Source organism: Oncorhynchus masou, chromosome 24 (assembly GCF_036934945.1).
Source record: "Oncorhynchus masou masou isolate Uvic2021 chromosome 24, UVic_Omas_1.1, whole genome shotgun sequence".
NCBI classification, from domain to species: Eukaryota; Metazoa; Chordata; class Actinopteri; order Salmoniformes; family Salmonidae; genus Oncorhynchus; species Oncorhynchus masou.
The window spans coordinates 43515192-43533954 of NC_088235.1; the positions used below are offsets into that span (position 1 = coordinate 43515192).

Sequence of the window (18763 nt, forward strand, 5' to 3'; positions counted from 1 at the left end):
GGAGAAAAAGAAACAGAATGGAGTTAAGCACAGGCAAAATCCTATAGGAAAACCTGCTTCAGTGTGCTTTCCAACAGACACTGGGAGACAAATTCACCTTTCAGCAGGACAATAACCTACAACACAAGGAAACATTCTACACTGAAGGCAATTACCAAGAAGTCAGTAAATGTTCCTGAGTGGCGAAGTTACAATTTTGAATTAATAAATATGCTTGAAAATTGCTGTGTCACCATGACCATCAACAACTTGACAGATCTTTAATCATTTTGAAAAGAAAAATGGGAAAATATTGCACAATCCAAGTGTGCAAAGCTCTTAGAGACTTACCTAATAAGACTCAGCTGTAATTGCTGCCAATGACTGTTTTTCTTTAACATGTTTTTACTCGGGGTGAATACTTATCTAATCAAGGTACATTAGTGTTCATTATACATTACTTTTTAAGAATTGTTTGAATTTAGACATTGCAGAGAATTTTGTGTAGATCGTTGACAAAAGGCCCACTTCGTAACACAATAGAATGTGAAGAAATCCAAGGGGGGAGGGGGGTGAATACTTCTGATACCCACTGTATTGAAGTATGAAGCAACTGGAATTATGACATCTCTATGGGCACACCTTGGGGGGGTCAAATAAGGTCATACATGTATGCATTTTGGGATATATTGAGCCAGAATGGAGAGTATTGGGATGTGCTCTACTATCACATGGTACTAAACCAAATTTCACACAGAACAAGGAGACCCATTGGAGACATTTGTTTTTGCTATATAGAGTCATCATCAATTTTGTCTATAATCAGTACAACTCCCAGCAGCCTTTTTTCAAAATGGCCACTATTCACTTCAACAGGGAGGAACTGCATTGATTTTGCATGGGTATAACTGAATAAATGTATTTGTATTTTTTTTACTTCACCTTTATTTAACCAGGTAGGCTAGTTGAGAACAAGTTCTCATTTGCAACTGCACACTTGATTGGTTAGCTGCTCAGATAGTTGATGTTTTTTTTGAGTATCTTTTGATAAACTGTAGACTACACTATTTGCCAAGAGAGTTTTCATTTATACTTTACGTGGCTGTGTATTTACCACCAAAGACAGATGCTGGCCCTAAGACCGCACTCAGTCAGCTGTATATGGAAAAGACGAAACAGGAATCCGCTCACCCAGAGTTGGCGCTCATAGTGGCCAGAGACATTAATGCAGGGAAATTTAAATCAGTTTTACCTAATCTCTAACATGTTAAATGTGCAACCAGAGAGAAAAATGTTTGTAGATCACCTGTATTCCACACACAGAGACGTGTACAAAGCTCTCCTTCGTCCTCCATTTGGTAAATCTGACCACAATTCTGACCACTATCCTCCTGATTCCTGCTTACAAGCAAAACTTAAAGCAGGAAGCACCAGTGACTCGGTCTATAAAAAAAGTGGTCGGATGAAGCAGATGCTAAACTACAGGACTGTTTTGCTATCACAGACTAGAACATGTTCTGGGATTCTTTCGATTGCACTGAGGAGTACACCACATCAGTCACTGGCTTTATCATTAAGTGCATCGAGGACGTCAACCCCACAGTGACTGTACGTACATACCCAAACCAGAAGCCATGGATTACAGGCAACATTTGCACTGAGCTAAAGGGCAGAGCTGCCGCTTTCAAGATGCGGGACTCAAAGCCAGAAGCTTATAAGAAATCCTGCTATGCCCTCCGACAAACCATCAAACAGGCAAAGCGCCAATACAGGGCTAAGATTGAATCGTACTACACCGGCTCCGACGCTCTTCTTATGTGGCAGGGCTTGCAAACTATGACAGACTACAAAGGGAAGCACAGTCACGAGCTGCCCTGTGACACGAGCCTACCAGACGAGCTAAATCACTTCTATGCTCGCTTCGAGGCAAGCAACACTGAGGCATGCATGAGAGCATCAGCTGTTCCGGAAGACTGCGTGATCACGCGCTCCGTAGCCGACATGAATAAGACCTTTAAACAGGTCAACATTCACAAGGCTTCGGGGCCAGACGGATTACCAGGATGTGTGCTCCGGGCATGTGCTGACCAATTGTCAGATGTCTTCACTGACATTTTCAACATGTCCCTGATTGAGTCTGTAATACCAACATGTTTCAATCAGACCACCATAGTCCCTGTACCCAAGAACACTAAGGCAAACAGCCTAAATGACTACAGACCCGTAGCACTCATGTCCGTAGCCATGAAGTGCTTTGAAAGGCTGGTAATGGCTCACATCAACACCATTACCCCAGAAACCCAAGACCCACTCAATTTGCATACCGCCCAAACAGATCCACATATGATGCAATCTCCATTGCACTCCACACTACCCTTTCCCACCTGGACAAAAGGAACACCTATGTGAGAATGCTATGCATTGACTACAGCTCAGCGTTCAACACCATAGTACCCTCAAACATCATCACTAAGCTAAGGATCCTGGGACAAAACACCTCCCTCTGCAACTGGATCCTGGACTTCCTGACGGGCTGCCCCCAGGTGGTGAGAGTAGGTAGCAATACATCAGCCACGCTGATCCGCAACACTGGAGCCCCTCAGGGGTGCGTGCTCAGTCCCCTCCTGTACTCCCTGTTCACCCACGACTGTGTGCACAGGCACGACTCCAACACAATCATTAACTTTGCAGACAAAACAACAGTGGTAGGCCTGATCACCAACAACGACGAGACAGCCTATAGGGAGGAGGTCAGAGACCGGGCCGGCTGGTGCCAGAATAACAACTTATCCCTCAACGTAACCAAGACTAAGGAGATAATTGTGGACCGCAGGAAAAGGAGGACTGAGCATGCCCCCATTCTCATCGACAGGGCTAGTGGAGCAGGTATATATATGTATATATATATACACACATTCATAATACTTCAAGTTCCTTGGTGTCCACATCACCAACAAACTAGAATGGTCCAAACACACCAAGACAGTCGTGAAGAGGGCACGACAAAGCCTATTCCCCCTCAGGAAACTAAAAAGATTTGGCATGGGTCCTCAAATCCTCAAAAGGTTCTACAGCTGCAACATCGAGAGCATCCTGATTGGTTGCATCACTGCCTGGTACAGCAACTGCTCGGCCTCTGACCGCAAGGCACTACAGAGGGTAGTGCGTACGGCCCAGTACATCACTTGGGCTAAGCTGCCTGCCATCCAGGACCTCTACTCCAGGCGGTGTCAGAGAAAGGCCCTAAAAATTGTCAACAACCCCAGCCATAGACTGTTCTCTCTACTACCGCATGGTAAGCGGTACCGAAGCGCCAAGTCTAGGACCAAAAGGCTTCTCAACAGCTTTTACCCGCTACTCTCATTTCATATTATATGCATAGTCACTTTAACCATACATACATATACATACTACCTCGATTAGTCCGACTAAGCGGTGCCTGTATATAGCATCACTACTGTTATAGCCTCGCTACTGTTATTTTTCACTGTCTTTTTACTGTTATTTTTTTATTTCTTTACTTATCTGTTGTTCACCAAATACCTATTTTTTACTTCAAAATTGCACTGTTGGTTAGGGCCTGTTAAATAAGCATTCACTGTAAGGTCTACACCTATTTTATTTGGCGCACGTGACAAACTTTGATTTGATTTGAAATAGCTGTGCAGCAACACTCCCAATCTAACCTGACAGAGCTTGAGAGGATCTGCAGAGAATGGGAAAAACTCCCCAAATACAGGTTTGCCAAGCTTGTAGCGTCAAATCAAATCTAAGGGTATTTGTCACGTGTGCTGAATACAACAGGTATTTCACCTTACAGTGAAATGCTTACTTACAGGCTCTAACCAACGGTACAATTTCATTATATATATTTTTAAAAGGTATTAGGTGAACAACAGGTAAGTAAAGAAATAAAAACAACAGTAAAAAGACAGTGAAAGATAAAAGTAGCAAGGCACCGGGTAGTCGGGCTGATTGAGGTGGTATGTACATGATAAACAGAGAAGCAGCAGCGTAAAAGAGGGGTTGGGGGGGGGGGGGACACAATGCAAATAGTCTGGGTGGCCATTTGATTACCTGTTCAGGAGTCATATGGCTTGGGGGTAAAAACTGTTGAGAAGCCTTTTTGTCCTAGACTTACCGCTTGCCAAGCGGTAGTAGAGAGAACAGTCTATGACTGGGGTCAAAATCAAGAAGACTCGAGGCTGTAATCGCTGCCAAAGGTGCTTCAACAAAGTACGGAGTAAAGGGTCTGAATACTTATGTAAATATACATTTCAGTTTTATTTTCATAAAGGGTATCATAGATCAATTTGATCAGGGGCTTGTGGGGAACAATGTAATACCATCAGAAGTTTGCTACGCCAAAGTGGAAATATTTTTCCACTGGCCCATGGACGACATCGAATGATACTACATCGAATGATCCTGAAAATCCCCCCAGTATGCAGTACAATAATAATAATAATCTAGTTCTATAACCTACACTTGAGACACTTGTATGACTAAATTATATATATATATATATATACATACATATACATTCATAATACAATTTTATAGCTAACAGCTGGCAAGAAAATCTTACATTAAAAAATGGCTGATTTTCTAATATTCTACCAGTGTCCAGCAGTAGGCAAGATACCCTGTTAAGAAACAAATATATTTAAAAAAATACAAAAGTTAGCCTAGCCTATTTTCTAGGCTAATATTGCAGCCTTGGTCTCGTGTCCAGCAAAGCAGATCAGAGTTTGACAGTGCAGGGCTAAAACTGTCAGCCTGATGACCACACAAGCATTACATACAGAGTAGTGGAGTGGATGGTCTGACACCAGGCAGCCAATGGAGAGAGGGGTGATGTCACTGGGTGCTGGGCTGAGCCTGACAGCAGAGCAGCTGGCCAGCTCCCAGACAGACAGCAGTGCTGTAGTGGAGACACCAACTGAAACTGGACTGACAGACCAGGCTTCAAGCACTATTTCAATTATTTAAAGAACTTTATCTGTACTTCATTGAAACCAATAGAATATTCTCAAACGTACAATCCCCACCTACCTGGCACTCGAGGCAGACTAAAGCAAACCATCAAAGTATTTGAAGATTGCAAATACTATTTGAACCCATGTCCGGACTTGTCAACCTGTTGCAACTGACACTGTTTGCATAAACTGGCCATTTGGGATTAGCCAAAAATATTCTGTGTACTTGTAAATTGTTTTGCCATGACAGAGTAGGAGAGGAATGTTAGCTAAACAGACCACAACCCAGGCTAAAATATTGGTACAAAATAAAATGAATTAGTCTGTCTGTATTTCATTAGAGTGAAGAGGGGTCATTTTCAGTGGTGGTTATTCTTGGCTTGAAACATTCCCCAGTAGGTGGTGCATGTGCGCTAGCTTTCGAAGAGACGTTTGTTGACAAACTGAAACCGGTATTTCAGCAGTCTATCAGAATGTTTCATTCAACTCGCGCTCAGGCAATGCACTTAAATGAACCCGTAAAGCAAAGGCTCAAGACAAAAACCATAGATAGACCAAGACCCTGGCACACTGAAGATGACCAGAGAAAACAGTGTCTTGTTGCTGCCATTCAGTGTTGGTCGGAGAGAGAACACGCATAGCAATCTCACATGGCCTGATTGTGCGCGATGGGCCAGATAGGAGAACGTGTCAAGCATGACCAGCTCAAGATTGAACAGATAAGCAGAAGGCTGTGGAACGTAAAGTAGGTAGCAAGCACACTATGTCCAGAGAGGGGGAAGCTGGAGAGAAAGTGGGTGAGAGTGATAAACGGAGTGTGAGTGAGACAGTGACAGAGGGTGTGTGAGAGAGTGGGCGGAGCAGATAGAGAATATCAGTTACAACCTGAACAGTCCAGGGAGCCTAGGAGACCAATACAAAAACTGAAATGAGAGTTTGGCATTTGGAAGTGATGGCATTTGACTATAAGCGAACAAGGTCAAGTTCTGAAAAAAACGTAAGGCCGAACCGTACAGTGTCCGCATAGATGCCGTTTCAATGCACTGAACCGTTTTTTTCAGATGCAACACATGTTGTGTTCAGGTTATGAATAGGCAATGTAAATCTGTAAATGCCACATTCAAGAGAGCTGTTGAGTGTTAGGACTTTTAGTCTATTTGGTGTTGGGTTTGAGTGTAAAGTTTAAAATTCCATGGCACAACACCCATATGATGATTCAGTACGCAGTACAGGGAAGTGAGGATGTGGGCATAGGCCAGAGAATAGCCTGGTGACAAGGCCTGTCAGAGAATGGCTTTCTATGATAGCTGCAATGCTTTTCCCTGAAATGATTTCATATTAATGGAGAGAATAAACACTGCATACACAGCTGACCACCTCAATATCACCAAGGGTGGAATCAAACAGGGAACTTCAACTTGTCAAAAAAAAAAGTGGTTTCCTGTTGCAAACATTTTCTATGGTGTGCACTAATGACTACACCCCAGTCACTTTGCAGAAAATTGTAGACATTGATGCAAAAGGACGAGTAAATAAGACAATGACTTGTCTTTTATTCAATTAGAAATGGAGAGATTACAGAATTACAAACAGACAGCAGGACATGCTTTTCAACATGTAGAAAATTTGGTTTATTTACGGTACATATAGTGGGTAGAACATTCTTAGAAAAAAAATGCTGCAGTTTTTTTTAAGGCATTCAGACTTCAAGAAGTTAACACTGCACAAAATAATTGCACTGAGAAAGGTAGACCAAAGTGTGATAATTGACAATTTTGTAACTAATCTGGAATCATATTTTCTTCACAGCCAAACACATTTGTTTAACCATTATGCAAGTGTCCTTAATCCCTCAGAATCTGATACTATACAGAATATCCCAAGGATGCAAAGCACATGGTCTTTTACTTTTGAGTTAAATAAGTTATTCCCATTACTCTCCCATATAGCTATTAAGTCATTAAATAACTCAACCACAGCTCCAAAGCAAATGTTCAAAATGCCATTTTTTCCCCTCAGAAGTAGAATTCCTATAGTCCCCCCCCCCCCCCCCAGAGTGTTAAATTACAATTGATGTACAACCAAATTAACTAAACCATTGGCTCGTCCTTCACCTCCCCTGTCGCATCCATCTTTATCGAGACATATCCACGTCTACTAAGTGGGCGAGAGTCGAATAAATTTAATTCAAGATACCGAGAGATGACACGTACACAAATGCTCTCAGCCTCTTTCACCTTGTCCTATTGGAGGGAGACAGAAGTCCCTAACGCTTTTAACTTCAGCTGCAGTAAGAGTAAAAAATAAATACAAACAAGTATTATTTTGTATAAAGACTGATCAGAGTTTGCGTTTTAACTACATTTCAGTGCAGAAGTGTCTGAAGCAGGATGGAAAAAACCCAACCAGGCTTCTGTTCGACCATCCGACTGTAGTCACAGGCACCATTACCCCCACAAAATATCCAGAGGTATAAATCGTGTTATACACAAATGAAGAGACCTTATGTATATCCCAAATGGAACCTGATTCCATCTACAGTGCACTACCTTTGGCCAGAGCCCACAATGGGCCCTGGTCAACAGTAATGCACTATACAGGGAATATATGTGCAATTTGAGATCTGATACCTTCATCCTCTTCTACAAGAGGAAATAATCTCCTGTGAAGAGCAACTTGGACAGGAGGAGTCAACTGGTGCAATAATATGCAACGCTGCCGCATAACTGCACTTCTACACCAGCCTGTATGGAATATGGTCTGGTATACAATGACAGCTCAACAGTATGTTGACTTAGAAGTAAGGCTGTTTCAACACAGCAGCTTATAGTAAAATAAGACTGAAGTAGGGTGGCTTAATAAAAAGCAAATAATGTTAAATTATAAAACTTAAATTTCATCTTAAACGTAAATGTAAACTTTTGACAAAAGGTGGACTTCCAAGGATTTAAGAATTTTACTCCACGCTTAGTGAATGAATGTCAACAAAGCGTGACTGATAGAAAGATTTGGATCCATGTCAGAATCTTTCAGCCCGAATTGAAATCGACACATTATCAAAACAAATTTCACCTACTTAGCCTAAAATGAAGAAACCTCAAACTTTTTTCACAATTTCAAAAGCGCCAGAGGGTTAATTAATAATAGCTCATGAATAAATTAGAGGTTAGTGTCCTACCATCTTCATTGTTGGTGCAGATGGCACAGGCAGGTAGTTTGGTTGGTGTAATCGTGTCACGCATTACAGCGTCTATCTCCGCCACACACTTCAGTTTTTCCGACCAATATTTACTTACTCTTTAAATCTCTGTGCTAACATACCTAGCTTAGCCAGGCCATAAGATCACTTTGCTTAGTCACCTCACGCATCATTCATGTAAAAAAAAAAAAAAAAAAAACACAAAACAAAAACACTTTACTGAAAGGTCCAGGACCGATTTTAAAGCCAATATTAGTCTGAGGAACTCAAGTATAGGTTTTTTTAACTCATAACACAGAAGCAGACATCAATGGACCATGGTTTGATCACTACTAACTGCAGCACTACTAACTCCATCATCAATACTGCAATTTACTACAGCTACATTCTTTCATTGGTTTAGCCTGTTTTACCGTATCTGGCATCGGTCGCATCAAGTCCGTAACAGTTTGAGACAACATAACTCAGCCAGTCTTGTGGCTGCCATCACCTGTTCGCTGGGCGCGGGCCGAAACGAGTTCGTGGGACACCCTCTTGCAGTCCTTGGCCAGGCCCAGAAAGCACATGAGGTCTATGAAGGCAGTGGTGATGTTCATCTTAATGCCAAACTCACTGGTAGCATAGTCAAAGGGGAAGGTGTGGTGGTAGTTGTGGAAGCCCTCGCCTGGCAGGAAGGATACAAGGGGACAGGAAAGTCAGGTTAAAACCATAAACCAATAGCCATTCACAGGTGACAGCAAAGACTAGATTGAGATATATATATATAAATAAAGAGCTGGAACCCCCTTTACTCCATGCACCTGGTAATACTATAGGTGTATATATAGATATAGCATCTATGCAAGTTACTTTTATTAATAGGATTCAAAACAATCTGATCACCATAATCGATGTAAACTAAAGCATGGAGTCTGAAAAGTGCTACAATATGGATGGCTAACTTGAGTCCTGGAGGGCTGCTGCGTGCAACATTTTGTTCCAGTCAAGCATTCAAATACATGATTCAAAGTTAATTATGCTCTCCAACTTGAACCAGAGCACTCAAAAATCTGCACAAACTACAGCAGCCCTAAGTCAAGTGTTGCATGTCCGAGACTTCTTCATTTCTAGATTGAAAATATAACACAACCATTTCATAGATTTTTTACTGAGTTACAGTTCATAAGGAAATCCATCAATTGAACAAAATAATTCATTAGACCCTAATCTATGGATTACACAAGACTAGGAATACAGATAGGCAACTGTTGCTCACAGATAGCTTATTTATTTTTTATTTTTGTAATTAATTTTTTAAAATAAATTGGGCCTCGGGATCTCATGGTATCGCTGGATTCAAATGGCCATCGATAAAATACAATTGTGTTAGTTTATTCGTAGCTTATGCCTGCCCATACCCCCACCATGGGGCACTCTTCACAACGTTGACATCAGCAAACTGCTCACCCACATGGTCTGCAGTTGTGAGGCCTGTTGGGCATACATACTGCCAAGTACTCAAATGGTAGAGAAAATAAATTTAATTCTCTGGCAACAGCTCTGGTGGACCTGCCTAGTCAGAATGCCTATTGCATGCCCTTGACAACTTGAGACAGGTTGTGACAAAACTTCAAATTTTATAATGGCCTTTTATTGTCTCCAGCACTAGGTGCACCTGTGTAATAATCATGCTGTTTAATCAGCTTCTTGACATGCCACACCTGGCAGGTGGATGGATTATCTTGGTAAAGGAGAAGCGCTCACTAACAGGGGTGTAAACTAATTTGTGCACAAAATTGAGAGAAATAAACTGTGTGCAAACATTTCAACTCATGAAACCAACACTTTACATGTTGCGAGACACACGCACACTGTAGGCTAAGACAGCGCGCCATGGTAAAAAAATAAGTATGAAAGAAGCACAACTGTATGCACTCACTACCATAAGTCACTAAATTAGTCTGCTAAATGACTCAAATGTAAAAATTACAAGTCCCACTCGTTTTAAGCTATTCAACTAAAACATGATGATTTTCACATCTGACAAACAGGCAGCTATACAGACGAGAGTTTATAGTAGAACATGCAATCAGTCGGACTGAAGCTCTGATTTCACACAAACAGCAGGATCTCTTGCACAAAGTAAACACAGGCCACTGGATTAGCGAGTTCCGCCTCACTACCCCATGCCAGTCTGCATCAGCTGCTTTGGGAAGGCTACAGTACAAGTGTGGTGGTGGGTCACGAAATGGCATATTGGCTTTGTCCAAAATGGCTAACAGCATTTTCCTATAGAGTGCAAGGCTCTGGCCAATAGTAGTGCTCCAGACAAATCCCCCCCCTTAAATATATATTTTTAAAGTCAGATCCTTACCGATGGCACTGAAGGCCACAAAACGGTTCTCACTGGGGTTGATGTTATGGTCATAGGGTCGGTTGCCCCACATGTGAGCTGCAGAGTTGACCAGCCAGGTAGCGTTCAGCACCAGGGTGTACCGCATGAGGACCGGGATGAAGTAGCACACCCACAGGGACTCACCCCACAGGTACCAGGGAACCCACATGGGCACCAGGAAACACAGCAGAACCACAGAGAGCTTGTAGTACCTAGAGGGGACAGAGAGGGAAGAGATGAGACATTGTATTTGACACACACCAAACCAAAGAAAATCTATAGAGCTCCACCACTCATTTTTGGGGTGGGTGGGTAAGATTAGTATTGGAATTTATATGAGTCAAACAAAAGTAGCTTTGTAAGTAGAACTAGAAGCATTGTTATGTTGAATCTAAATTAAATTTAAGTTACTAAAGCTGGGGAAGTGAACACCAACCCAAGAACCTATATTCATAAACAGAGTTACTAAACCATGGAAGGTCACACCTAGTTCAGTACCAAAAAAAAGTACATGCTTTGAAGAATTCTATTCAGTTGACTCTAGTCTTCCACCAAAATGTTTTTAAAAAATGACCCATTTCTGTGGTGCTACGTCCACGAGTACCCACTGCCTGCTGATAAATGGCAAGCCAGTCACTGTACTTTGTGTGGGTATGGACCAAATCGGGGCCCTGGCAGAGATGGCAGCTCTTATCAATAGATCAGTCAGCCAGCGTCATCATGGACACCACAACCTATAGATGTAAGATCTTAAATTTGATATAGTAAAATGTCACAGCAAAATAATCCTGAAGCAACCGGATTTGAACATTTAGTCCATGCTGCTGCTTGATTGGTAATGCTATTAGCTGGCTAAAAGCAAGCAACATGAAAAGTGCAATACTGTTAATATAACAGTGTGATAGTGTGGGCTTTCAGTGAATTTATGTAAATTAAAATGACAGGGTGTGCCATTACCAACAGCAACCCTGGAGCAATTGGGGTTAAGTGCCTTGCTAAAGCCACAGATTGAGCTGACAAGGTGAACAGGGATTCAAACCTGCCACCCTCAGATTTATTTTACTATGTCTACATTATAAATGCTTTGGCGCCAAACTGCTGGCAGTTGAGAAAAAGTCAATAATTGGAAGAATTAATAAAAAGGCCATTGTTGATTAGATGCTTTTTCCCAAATGATACATGTGTGGAGCATGCATGAGGTGAAATGTGGATATTTTGGGATGTGAACACTCAGTGTGTTTGATCTGACAAAGATCCGCTTCAGATGGAAACGTTGTCGACCAGAGATGGCAAATCCAATTGAAGAGGATGTTAACCGCCATAAGACATTTGAATTCACAACTGAAGACTATGCCCGTATTATGACAAGACTGATTGACAATCATGTTGAAACAGAATCAATACAAGAGAGACTGAAACACCCATGACAGAGACATCTGTATCTCCACGCTGTCACTGAGCGATTATTTGCGCAAGAAATTGATCCCACAAGGCCTTGGTCTGCCTTCTGGATTCTATGGGAATTTGTGACCAGTGGTGCAAAATTACAAACAAAAGTCATTCGATCTGATTGCTCTTATTAGCTGAGCAACTGGGTGGAATACGTGAGAAGACACAAGTGGTGCGATTACAACTGCACACGTCAATAACTGACCTAGAAAAACTCAAATATGGAGAGCATACTAGTGACTGTCAAACCGACCATCTGGAAAAGCGTTTCAGACAGCGGGGTTACCCAGAGGAATGGCTGCATGACGCAAGGGAATGTTTTTATTTTTATTTTTTAAATGACCCAAGATGACAGCCTCACGCCCAAACCTCTCCGCCATCCTGACCAACGCTTCCTTCAGTACCCCCCCACTTGGTAAACATTGACCACATATTTAAAAAAAAAAAAAAAAAAAAAGTACAACTGGAAAAGACATTTAAAAGAACCCCCGCGGGTCGTCTTCAGACGCACCCCCAATATCAGCCAAATGTTGGAGAGGTCTGATCTTCCACCAGTGCCAAGCAGTACCTTTCTAGACAACGTGCCGGAAGGTAACAGATGTGGCGGATGCACCCCGTGTAACGTCACGAACAAATGCACAATGTCCAATCACACTATTATGGGCAAGGCCATTAAGATTAAGGGCATCATTACATGTTCCACAAAATGTGATATAGCTGATCAAATGCATGTGGTCCATGCTATTGTGGAAAAATAAAACAAGCTCTGAAAACAAGGAAAGCAGAACACAGGAGTAATATCAGGACCCTTGACCAGAGAAACCCTGTGGCTGCGCATTTCATGGCTGCTTGTCACAACATGAGCTCTAAAATACATTGGCATCGAATATGTTAAGACTCCTAGGAGGGGCAGAGATACTGATAATCTATTATTGAGAAGAGAATTGTATTGATTCAATGTCTCAAGAGTTTGATATCAGACCATTTCTTACCTGAATGTTACTTTACTTTGATTTGTCTTGCCTTCCAGGTTACCCACTTGGTCATTTTGTAAATATATATTATGTTCTGGAAGCATTACATTGTTATTTAATTATTAGTGATATGCAAATGTTTGTTTTTTTACACCCACCATGCATCATGTCCACAATGGTCATGTGAGGTGATTTGGGATGTGAACACAGTGTGTCTGATCTGACGAAGAGCCGTTTTAGACGGAAACGTTGTCAATAAAGCGGTGAGTTGGGAGCTTCAGTGTGCGGGACTTGTTCTATGCATGTGTGGAGCACTCAAGAGTTTGGTTTACTTTAGATAGTCACGCATAGAAAATCAATTAAAATTACATCTCAATATTGTCAAGTCACTTGTGCTAATCTAGTGGAACATATGTACAATGATGTGGAACACACCAGATTTGGTTGCTTGATTATTGCAGTGATAAGATCAATGTCTTATGTCCAGTGGCATAGCTGATGGTATAGGGGAAATGCAAAACTCAATGTCATCTGATCACCATGCACATGCAGTCCAAAACGTGATGTGCCATTTGTTCTATAACCGTTGGTTTATATGGTGGATTGGATTTTATACAGCGCTCTTTCAAGTGTACAATGACTTAAAATTGCCCCTTTGTGGCACATTCTGTGCATGCTACTGCCAATGGAGGTTTGTTCAACTTCTCCAGAATGCAAATAGGCGGCTAAGATGGCGCTGTCTTTTATCCGGTGGCATAACTGATGGTAGATGTGAAATGCAAAACACAATGACACATCATTGCTATTTGCATCAACCCCATCTTGCATGGACTATCCACACAAGAATATAGACTCAGTGGCCAGTTGATTTGGAACACCATCCCATTCACGAAAATGGTTCGCTCCTTCAGACAGTGAGTCACGTGGCCGTGGCTTGCTATGTAAAGCAGGCAAACGGGCATCCAGCGACTGTTCAATTGAATGTTTTAAAAAAAATGGGCAGAACGAGAGACCTAAGCCAGGGTTTCACAGTCTGTCAGGGGGATGGCAGAGTCAGGATGTGGTGTGAGCCGCATGAGTCCATGGCCCCATCTTGCCTACGGACAATGGTACAGGCTGGTGGTGGTGGTGTGGGGAATGTTTTCCTGGTACACGTAGGGTCCCTTGATACCAATTAAGCAACTTAACATGACACCTTGTAGAATCCACGCCCTGAAGAATTCAGGCTATTTTGGCAGTGGGGGGGTCCAACCCAGTACGAGATGGGTGTACCTAATAAACTGTCCACTGAGTGTATAGACAACCCACTGCTGCTACCCGTTCTTTAATTTTACTCATTATTAAACCTGATGCCTAGTCACTTTACCCTGCCTTTACGTACATATCTACCTCTGCACATTGATCTGGCACGACCTTTATATAGCGCCATTCTTGAACATTTCATTCCTTGTTTTACAATTATTTTTAACGCTGTCTCGTTGGGACAGTCTCGTAAGCAACGACACCCGTTGTATTCAGCGCATGAGACAATGTTTTATTGATTCAGTGAACTGTATAAAAATGCCCAGTTGCGCATTATTTTGGCTACCATGGCTAGAAGAGATCAGTGACTTTGAAAGAGGGGTCTCAAAGGAGCATAAGGGTGTGGTTGTGTCAGTCACCAGACCAACCCAATTTAATACTTATGGGAGATTTTGGAGTGGTGCCTGAGACAGCATTATCCACCACAACAAATTATTGAATTTCTTGTGGAAAACAATTTTTGCATCCCTCCAATAGGATTCCAGACACCTGTAGAATCTATGCCAAGGCGCATTGAAACTGTGCTGGCACCTCGTGGTGGCCCAACACCCTGTTAAGACACTTCATGTTGGCAGTTACCTGACCAACACTGCATGATTCAGAGTGCGGGCACTGCCAGGGCCAACCTTTAAAAATACTACCATTAAAGGAAAGATAAGTCCCCCCACTAATGACTGTTACTATATGTAGGTAAGAAACTCTTCACCAGATAACATCGTATTGTGTGGCTCAATTGGTAGAGCATGGGGCTTGCAACATCAAGATCATGGTTTCGGTTTACGCTGGGGTCACCCATCCAAAAAATGTATACATGCTCTATAAGCCACTTTCGATAAAAGGGTCTGCTAAAATGGCATATAGGAGAAGACATCAGATATGAAGGACGAGACAGGGCAGAGACCCTTCGCTTCTTACTTTCTCTGGAACATGACGACTTTATCTGCCTTCAGGTCCGTCAGCTCCAGCTTCTTTCCCTTCTCGATCACGTCAGGGTGCTTGCGGACGAGCAGCCAGCCAATGTGAGCGAAGAAGAAGCCCCGCAGTGCATTGTGGGGGTCCGCGTCCGTCTCGGAGTACTTGTGGTGAACCCGGTGGTCCCTCGCCCACTCGTAAATGTCATTCTGGAGGAAACAATAGAAATGTGGTTGTTTAGGAGACAATATATCCAACACTAACAGCAGCATGTACAGTAGTATAGCTGGGTGAAATGGGGAGAAAAAAAAATACACACATTTATACACACACACACACTACTTTCAAGGTTGTAGCCATCAATTGTCTCATCACCCATATTAGCAAAATTTGTTCATTTCTAAACTTCACATTTCTCTAGTATAGGCGACGTACCGTAATCAATGAAAACAGAAAAATGCCTGCGATAAGTGAGCGGTATGGTTGGTGACAAATCTGTTTATTGTCCCAGCTCTATACAGTAGTACACGAGACCCATGGTGAGGGAATCTGGGGCCGTATGTATAAAGTGTTTCAGAGTAGACGTGCTGATTTAGGATCAGTTTCGCCTTTTAGATCACAATAAAATGAGTCTACATGGACAGGGAAAACCTGATCCTAGATTGGCATTCTTACTCAGATGCTTGATACAGTGCATTTGGAATGTATTCAGACCCCTTTACTTTTCCCCCTTGTTACATTGCAGCCTCATTCTAAAATGTCTTAATTACACCCGCCCCCCCAAAAAACATGTCTAAACCTGTTTTTGCTTTGTCATTATGGGTTGTGTGTAGTTTGAGAAATAAGGCTGTAACAAAACAGAAATTCAAGGGATCTGAATACTTTCCAAATGTACTGTATGATACCCACGGTATGTATCCTATGCTGGCTACAAATACAATTTCCTCTCGAGGTCAATAAAGATGATTCAATTCAGAGATTTCATTTGTTTACCTGGAAGGCCATGGAGTTGGCAAGGGCCAGGAAGACCCGCAGAGGGGTGGAGGCCTTGTAGGACTTGTGACTCCAGAGGCGGTGGGCCCCCGCAGTTATACCCAGGGCACTGAGCAAGAAGCACACAACAGCTACGGGAGGGAGAGCAAGAGGGATAGGTTGAGAAAGATAAATAGACACCCATGTTTGGCACACACTCACGTGCACAGAATCATGTCAAGCACAGATTTGACTCCTAGTACATTTACATTACATTTAAGTCATTTGGCAGACGCTCTTAACCAGAGCGACTTACAAATTGGTGAATTCACCGAAAGTAGATACAGGGGACATCACGTCCCATCCCTGACTTGTTGCTGTCGTGAGTTATTTCTGTTGGGAGCTGGCAGTGGGAGTAGATATGCATGTCTACTCTACTCTCAGGGTTGTTGTAAAATTACGGAATGCGTTTCTATGTGTAGCCAGACAAGGCTGCTTAGGATGTGAGAACTCTGGGCCGACGAACAGCCCAGGCAGCAAAGATATTCTCTTTTGGTGCCATGCAGCCTCTCACAATGGAATGTCTATTGGAATGGCAATCGTTATTTGTCTCACCCAGTGAAATAATATGCAGTTCAGCATTGCACACACAGGGGGGGTAAGCAACAGGGGAAACAAAGTTTGGGTCATTCTGTATTATCCAAGGCATGCGTCATCTGTCCAACTACCTATTCCGGCTATTCTTCTGCAAAAAAAAAATATTGTCTAAGTCTAAACAAGCAAACATATTGGTGTAGCTATTTTCTGATTAAGAAACATTGAACTGAGGTGCCTCAAGTCTAGCCCAAAGGCCAGCAGATGGTGATAGAGTCTCATTTTACCATCCAAAAGATGCAGGAAAGCCAACATACAGGAACACCCCGAACTGTGGGCGGCAGTTGCACACTTTTGTTGCCAGCTGCATATAATGCGCTTGGACAGTAAGACCAAAACGACCCAATATCGCCATCTGCCGGCCTTTGGGCTACCTCAGACCAAGCATTCCAAAACGTTAAATTCGCTCTCTGCACCACAGTAGCCTGCCTATAAGCGCTTCAGTTGATAGGTGCATGCATGGTGTGATGATCAGGTGATAATGGTGTAGCTCAGGTTTCCCAAACTTGGTCCTGCCCCCGTGCACGTTTTGGTTTTTGCCCTAGCACTACGCAGCTGATTCAAATAACCAACTCATCAAGCTTAGATTATTTGAATCAGATGCGTCGAGTTAACGCAAAAAAACAAAACGTGCACCTGGGGGGGGGTTAACCCTGGTGTTAACTGTTAGGCTAAATATTCCGTTACATATGACGAGAGAACTCATTAGGTCCTATAGTATGAATGTGTTTATTATTTCCATAGAAAAAAATATTACGTGGGTGTTCCTCAAAATAGATTTATCAAAATTCAACACTATCCTCAGAGGGCAAGCAACATGTCGGTGTAACGCCACCAAGCGCATCACCCAGATTCACCACATTCTGTTTTCTAATGTCGACCAGATAAAATATCTTGCGTAGTCAAACTAACAATGGCGTAAAATCCCGATAAAAATCAAAAATAAAAGGCAAATAAAATGGCACATTAGGTAAATGGGGATACTTACTCCAGGCCAGAGTTAAGGCCGAGGTGGAGGGCACGAGCATCAACCCGTAAAGCGCTCCAGCATGTAATAAAACCATTAATATGACGTTTCTCCACACCAATCTCATCCGCGGTTTAGGGCCCTCTTTTGCTTTATAGCTGTCATCAAAAACATCATCTCTCGTAGACGTTTCTGCCACCACAGCATCTCTGTTTTGTTGCTTGTTGGGGTTTCTCGTCTCCGTCGCTGTCATTTCTGCTGTGGGAGTCTGTAGTTAACACGCCGTGTTGAGATGAGATCTGTGCTAGAAAGAGGACAGATAGCTATTCAATTAACATGACAAACACGGGTATCCTCGTTCATCCCACCAAGGAATCGAGCAACTTTAACATCAAGTTAAAGTGCGTGCTCGATTTCCGGGTGCAACGCTAGGATAGCATAGGCTACTATCAAAGATGCACACAAATTGCTATCAACTGGTATCGAATACATAATTTAAAGCGTAGAATGAAGAGAATCGTTACAATGTATAAAAAAGGCGCACAAAGCTGAGATAGCTTCTTCGGGCGAACGTTATGCAGCTCTACTCGTGATGAAAATGATTCCGCTTACCTAGCTAAGCCTGCTGCTGAGTTCTTGTTCAGACGTCGTTTTAAAGACTCCAATTGGTCAAGGAGCATTTGACGCCACCTCTACCCTGACAGTCTCATTGGTTGCCTGATTATCTGATGTTTAACGTTTTACAGCCCCTGACTGAAATACTGAAAGTCATCCAGAAAAAGTAAAAAAAATATGTTTTTACAGTCCCACATTATTTCACACTCCTTATGTATAAAATTACGCAACTTGTGTCAACATGGTTGGATAGCTGCTGTTTAATAGGCGTAGTCATCTTTCCAGAGTCAGTGACCAGCAGTAACCTTTAGGCCCATAATTGGGTCATACTCATTACAATAAGGGACATTGCATTCTGTTGCTCATGGAGAGGATGTGGGGTGATGG

At 42.4% G+C, this 18763-nt stretch overlaps 1 protein-coding gene across 6 annotated transcripts; it reads right to left on the reverse strand.

Moving 5' to 3' along the window:
- Positions 1 to 6562: 6562 nt before the first annotated feature.
- On the reverse strand, positions 6563 to 18461 carry LOC135512223 (acyl-CoA desaturase-like). Of its 6 annotated transcripts, none has more exons than XM_064934011.1 (6): positions 18374 to 18461; positions 17783 to 18060; positions 16162 to 16292; positions 15172 to 15377; positions 10511 to 10743; positions 6563 to 8821 (listed from the first exon to the last, which is right to left on the reverse strand). In XM_064934011.1, the coding sequence occupies exons 2-6, from the start codon at positions 18012 to 18014 to the stop codon at positions 8622 to 8624; spliced, it is 1002 nt and encodes a 333-aa protein (XP_064790083.1). In that variant the 5' UTR covers positions 18015 to 18060; positions 18374 to 18461; the 3' UTR covers positions 6563 to 8621. The 6 variants fall into 6 exon arrangements, with proteins under 6 accessions (XP_064790083.1, XP_064790079.1, XP_064790082.1 ...); XM_064934007.1 differs by having other exon boundaries at positions 17783 to 18065; positions 18374 to 18426; XM_064934010.1 differs by having other exon boundaries at positions 17783 to 18065; positions 18306 to 18389.
- Positions 18462 to 18763: the final 302 nt, after the last annotated feature.

Bases quoted from the DNA above. Each gene is read 5' to 3' on its own strand.
- LOC135512223 (XM_064934011.1), bottom strand. From the start codon at position 18,014: ATGACAGCGACGGAGACGAGAAACCCCAACAAGCAACAAAACAGAGAT. The intron at 16,293-17,782 runs GTAAGTATCCCC...TCCCTCCCGTAG, and splicing joins GGCCTTAACTCTGGCCTGGA to CTGTTGTGTGCTTCTTGCTC. The intron at 8,822-10,510 runs GTAAGGATCTGA...CCTTCCTGCCAG, and splicing joins TGTGGCCTTCAGTGCCATCG to GCGAGGGCTTCCACAACTAC.